General features: G+C 53.3%; 1 protein-coding gene across 1 annotated transcript; it reads left to right on the top strand.

Annotated features, from left to right (window-relative positions):
• Positions 1-1,060: 1,060 nt before the first annotated feature.
• Positions 1,061-3,029, top strand: LOC306949411 (folate receptor gamma-like; the record flags this gene model as incomplete). Its single annotated transcript, XM_079539283.1, has 4 exons — positions 1,061-1,216; positions 1,804-1,992; positions 2,302-2,437; positions 2,686-3,029. The coding sequence occupies 4 exons, from the start codon at positions 1,061-1,063 to the stop codon at positions 3,027-3,029; spliced, it is 825 nt and encodes a 274-aa protein (XP_079395409.1).
• Positions 3,030-6,248: the final 3,219 nt, after the last annotated feature.

Below are 6,248 nucleotides of genomic sequence, written 5' to 3'. Positions count from 1 at the left end.
CACCTGTGTCAGAAGGCTTTCCTATTAGAGCTGACTGCAGGAGGCTGCTGCTCTGAGTGCTTTGGAGGGGGCTGGAAAGCCTCGAGGCAGGTAATGGTGCTTTCTGGTTGGGTTTGTTTGGTCAGCGAGGGGTTATTTGGCTGTGATGTTGGTGGTGTTTTGTTTTTGTTGTTTTTTTTTTCTTTGCAATATTACGTGTACATAGGTTTGATGCAAGTTAGCTCCGTTCCTTGGGACTGAATGTGTTTTCTTAGTTTTGAAATCACTCCTTTCTGTGTCACTTCAGTGCTGTCAATCCATCCTTCTGTGTTCTATGAAGTGCTCTGTAAAACCTGGAGTCATAGAATGGTTTGGGTTGGAAGCAACCTCTAGGGTCATATAGTTCCAAGTCCTGCTATAGGCAGGAACATCTCCCTCTAGAGCAGGTTGCTCTGGCCTGACCCTTTCCCTTGCTAGTCAAGGGATGCAGAGCAGCTCTGCTGTGTGAGGAGGCAACTGCTGAAGTTCTGGGTGTGCAGAGGAGGAGGCATGGCAACATGAAGCTGCTTTCTGTTTCCTCGAGTTTGAACTCCAAGTTGTGGGTTTCTGAAGACCCAAATGAAGCAAATAACAGCTTTTCTTTCTTGATGCCCTCCTGGAAATGAGAAGGGTCTCTTGCAGCTCTTGGTGTACTGGTGCATTTAACTACGACTTCTAAGCAGCTTGCCACCAAGATTCTTGAACTAGAGAAGAATTTTTTAACTAAATACTTGGAATCTAAAAGCTCTGCAGGTGGTGGCTTAATGCAGAAAGGCCCCAGCTCCAAATGGGTCCCACACAGCATCCCTCTTCTGAGCAAGATGCTCCGTAGGACGCTTCAGTCAAGCACCCTGAATGCAAAAAGAATGTTGTGCCTCCCAGGTGGAGCTGCTCAGAAGACAACACGTGGCTGACCTTGCTGCCTTGCCTGGGGGAGCTGCTGCTGTGTCCTTGCTGATGAGCATTGCTGGCAACCTGCCTGTTGTTTCCAGGAGCTTGTGCAGTGTGTTGGCTGCTGCTGCTCTGTGACATCCCCGACCCCATGGGGCTGGCCGTGGAGATGCGAGCAGGGCAGGTGCTGCTGGTGCTGTTGGCTGCCTCTGTGGTGATGCCTGCCAAGGACCCGCTGCTGAACGTCTGCATGGATGCCAAGCACCACAAAACCAAGCCTGGCCCGGAGGGGATGCTGCATGGCCAGGTATGGTGCTGCTGTTGGGTTGAGTGGGGCTGTCTGTCCTTCCCCACAGGTGACTGGGGCTTAGCAGCCACCTGCCTGAAGAAGACTTGTGCTGAGAAGGAGGCCTGCTTGCTTGCTGCTTCCTTCTAGGCAAGGGCTGAGATGGTGGTGTGGGTAATTGGAATCGTGGTCACGCTTCCTTTCACCACGGGGCCTCCTTCCCAAGGTTCAGGTACTGAAGATGAGAAGATAATGGATAGCAAGGGAAAGATGTTTTCTCTATTCCCTCTCAATGCTACAACTCCTTCTCTTATTGAAGGGCTCTGATGCCAGGTCCTTGGTGTGGGTGGGACTAAGCAAGCCAGGATGCATTTTTTCCCTTCCTCTGCCTGGCACCCATTTCTGCTGAGGATCTGACCCTCAAGTTTCTCCTCTTATTTTTCCTCTAACACAATTTTGCTGCAATCTTGAGTTCTTTGGTCCAAAATACCCAAGAGCCACCTGGAGGAAAAAAAAGTACTCTTGCTGGAGGCTTTATGGCATGCTGACACGTGCAGCATCCTTGAGCTCCCTTAAGACCCTCTGCACAGCCTTCTGCTCTGTTGCAGTGTGCTCCCTGGAAGGACAACGCCTGCTGCACAGCCAACACCAGCTCAGAAGCCCACAAGGACCAATCCTACCTGTACAGCTTCAACTGGAACCACTGTGGGGTGATGCCACCCAAGTGCAAGCGTCACTTCATCCAGGACACGTGCTTGTACGAGTGCTCACCCAACCTGGGGCCCTGGATTGACCAGGTAGGGTCAAATTCCATGTGATGGAGTGGACATACAGTGCTGTCACGTGCTGTATGGTGGTCCTCCATATGATGTGCTGTGGCAGTATAGGTGTGTGCTGCCCAGGGATGCTTCTGTTTTTCTACTGGGTTTGAACAGGTGGATGGAATGGATGCCTTACTGTCCAGCCTCGTTGTTCTAGGGCTGATCTTTTGGCTCTGGTTTTGGACAACAGTGGTCTGGGCTGGGAGGGGACTGTAGGGTGCAGCAGATCCTGTGCCCCAGCTTTCCAGGGCTCCCACCAGCGTGCGTGGTCCAATTCCCTTGTAGGCTGACAGCAGCTGGCGGCGGGAGAGGATTCTGCATGTGCCACTGTGCAAAGAGGACTGTGAGGAATGGTGGGAGGACTGCAAGGACTACGTCACGTGCAAAGAGAACTGGCACAAGGGCTGGAATTGGGCAACAGGTCAGTGGGCTCTGACCTGGCAGAGAGCCTTCCCTCCCCCTGCAGGAAAGGCCCCTGGAGTGATCCTGCTCCCAACCAGTGGCTGCTGTCACTTCTCTATGGGGGTTGCAGATGGGGAGGCAGCCAAGCCACCAATGTCACTGTTGAGATGCGACGACCCGAGGGCAGGCTGCTGGCCTGCTTTTCCCTCTGGAAAGGAGCAAGCAAATAGCTCATGTTCTTGTTTCCTTCTCTGCTGCTTCCCTCAGGAACGAATCGCTGTCCCTGGGGCTCCATGTGCAGACCCTTCACCCAGGTCTTCCCCAGACCCAAAGATCTGTGCGAGAAGATCTGGTCCAACTCCTACAAATACACCACAGAACGCCGAGGCAGCGGGCGCTGCATCCAGATGTGGTTTGACCCCGCGCAGGGGAACCCCAACGTGGTTGTGGCCAAGTACTACGCCTGGAGGAAGCGATCCGCTCCTGCCAGGACGCAGGACGTGACTCCTGAGACAGGCAGAGCTGCGTGCGCCGTGCCGTGGCTCATCCTGCTGCTGGCCCTCGTGCTGCTCACTGCAGGCTGGGGGTCCCATGGCTGGAGGTCCCTGTGACACCTCCCCGAAGGGATGCGGCTTCTCTTTCTGTGAAGGAGGCTGTTCCTGTGGCATGAGTGGCAGTCAGTCTGTTCAGTTCACTCGTGTGCCCCAGTGGATGCTCAGCATGGACTGTGTTGTTGGACTTTGCTGCTGCCTCCAGCTGATGGAGGCAGTGATTTCCCATCCTTTGTGTCTGAGCTCCTTCTGTCTTCCTCCCCTGCGTTTGCTGCCTCCTGCCCGTAGGGCAGGTGTTGATGTCTGTGCTCTGGGTGGGTGTAGTGTTTGTTTGTGATCCTTTTCTGAGCACCGCATCCCTGGAGAGTGGAGTTGGTAATAAAAGAATTGCTCTGAATCAGCCTTGTCTGGAGGCCGCGTCCTACCAGGGAGGAAGAAGCTGGGGTGGAACAGAGCTACTGGTCTGGGTGGTGGCAAGGGATCTGCAGATGTGGAAGTCTGCCTAGGGGTTGGAAAGCTGCAGCCTTATCTCCTGCCCTGATCACTCCTTTAAAACTGTGCTCTGCTGCATCTCTCTGCAGGAGATGCAGTTACATCCCTGCATGGGGATCCCACAGCAGCCCATACCCAGACGGGGCAGAACTGCCTGTACTGTCTTCTCCCTCATCAACCACTCTGCTGTGTTTCTTCCTCCCCCATCTGAGTTCAGGGACTCTGGGATCTTCTAGGCACAGACTGCTAGTGCTACACCACTGCTGCAGCCTGGTGCAGGCAGCACATGCTTTTCCAGCAGCTGCATCTGAGAAACATCTTAGCAGAACAGAGAGGCGTGGAGTTCCCCCTTTGAGATCTCTAAAGCAGCATGGATGTGGTCCTGTGCACCCTGTTCTGGGCGTCCCTGCTGGAGCAGGGCTTGGACCAGGCAGACCCTGAGGTCCCTTCTGAGTTCAGCAGCCTGATTCTGTGAGGGGCTCACCCTGCAGCTGTGCATGCCATGTATTTGGGAAGCTTCCTCTCCTGCACAGCTGTGGTGAGGCTCAGGCTGATGCTGCAGCTCACAGCCCCTGCTTAGGCTCAGGCTTTGGCCACGTGCCGGTGCTGCTTCAAAACATTCTCTTCCCTGGAGGCAGCAGCTCCCACCCTTTACTTTGGATTTGCAGACTGTGGAAGGAGCTGTGTGAAGCTGCCTGCTGTGCTGGTTTGTTTTCCTTCCTCTGAAGTAGAAACAAGTCTCTGAAGGAGGGCTGGAAATAGCTTTCCTTTTGGGAGGAACAGTGAGGAGGACAGTAATGGGGAAGTGCATGGTGCTGCTCAGCCCACAGCTGTCTGGTCTGCTGGGCTTTATTTGATTTAAGGAGGCTTGAGATCAAATCAGTTATTTCCAGAAGCTTTTGTCTTTAAGCACCTTAATGATGCAGCCCCTTGCAGCTGGTTACTTACTGCCTACTCGTACATGGAACAGAACCTTTTTTCCTCCTTCAGTGCACTGTCTGCAAAAGCTGAAGCTGACTTTGTGCCCTGGCTTTGGAAAGGTCAAAAATGGCTTTGGGTAGAGAGTGAGGTTTGGGCTGCCTGGCCCAGCTGGGGATGGGGAACAGGAAGCACCTGGAATTGTTTCCTGCAGCATGGATCTGTTTAAAGGACAATAGGTGAAATTCCTTACACTTGAGGAGCTTTGCTTTGTGGAGGAATGCCGTTCAGGCAGCTCCCTGTGTCTGTTCCATGCTTGCTGCTCATGCAGGTTCTGGTCAACTCTGCCACCTTGTCAACAAGCAAGTTTCTGTCTCTGTAAGTGTTGTTGGATCCCTTCACGGCTGGAAGCAGCTGTCCCACCTCCACGTGCACTCCTCCAGGCCTGTCCTGAGGGAGGTCTGACCTTGCTGCTGTGTGCTGTTCTGTCCCCAGGGAGTTGCTCTGGGCTCAGCCACATCTCTGCTTTGTATGGGGACGTTCCATTGGAGATGCTCCACCAGCTCTGCTGAGAGCGAGAGCAAGATGAAAGGGCAGAAAGTGAACCTGCCACAGGGTGAGCAGCAGGGCTGCCCGTGTCCCCAGCATCCTCCTGCAGTGTGTGAAGGTGGATGGTCTGCAGGAGAACGCTGTGAGTGAGGCCAGGATGAGCAAAGTCCTAGAATTATTAGGTTGGGAAAGACTGCTGACATCCTCCAGTCCTGGGGCTGGGACTGGAGGTGGGCAGTGCAGAGGGTGCTGTGCACAGCCTCGTGCCCTGTCACAGGCACCGCGAGTCGTGGTACCAAACAGGAACACTTTGCCTGCCAACTTGGTATCACCTTTGGGTGCACTCAATGCCTTTACCCAGGTCATCAATAAAGGCTTTGGACAGGGCAGGCATGTCAAGGAATATTAAATTTCAATCATTTCAAAGACAGAAGCAGCTCCCCCGTGTACAACTATGACTTCCAAAATAAGGTTTCTTCGGAGCGGTTTTTAGTGTTTTCTTGTTCATTTGTCTGTTTTTATGCAGTTGAAGGTGAGCTGAAAAAAACTGAGTGCGATATCTCATGAGGAAAATATCCAGGAGAGGATTTCTCAGGAAGCTGTGGCCCTGAAGGCTGCAGTGGTGGTGATGGCCCTTTCCAACCAGGCCATCCTGTGATTTCCTGGAGTGCAGAATAGCAGTGCTTGGTCAATTTCAGTGCTTAGATGCTTTACCCTCTCCTTTCAGGCACAACATGCAGTCAAAGGACGATCCACGTCTGAACAGTCAGTGCTTCTATTGTACAGGTTATCTCCTAATTACCCCTGGTTCTGAGAAGGGAACCCTTATGGGGCCCCGCAGGCGTTTATTCCTGACCCCCGCAGTGCCCTGACCCGGCAGCCATCGGATCGAGGTGACTCACCCATTAGCCAAAGATAGCTTCCATATCGCTAATTATTCCATCTCCGTTCAGCAGAAGGACGCGGGTTTGCCATGGGGGAAGCAGGGTATGAAATGTGAGAAAAAGCAGCTGTGTTTTGTGGAAATATAATGGCTGCAACGCCGGCCCCTGGGTGCCTCCAGCTGCCAACAGCCTCTGGTGATGCATTTTCTGAACGATGTGTTTTCAGCAGGGCTGCCTGCCTGACCTGCCTCTCAGTTCAGGAGAAGCACGATTCCTTTTATTAGCCTAAAGGATGTAGCTGGAAGACGAGCTTGCAGAAATGCCTTCTTTCTATGAAATAAATAACAGCCTGCGACCGCTCGCAGTGAACACGGCGCCTAAGGGTGCTCAGGGCTCCAGGCAGAGAGGGACCAGAAGGGAAACACCAACTGCGTGG

The sequence above is a fragment of the Tetrao urogallus genome, assembly GCF_951394365.1.
Source record: "Tetrao urogallus genome assembly, chromosome: 1".
In the NCBI taxonomy this organism is placed as follows: domain Eukaryota; kingdom Metazoa; phylum Chordata; class Aves; order Galliformes; family Phasianidae; genus Tetrao; species Tetrao urogallus.
The sequence above is the reverse complement of the archived record's forward strand: the minus strand, read 5'-3'. Positions and strand labels throughout refer to the sequence as shown.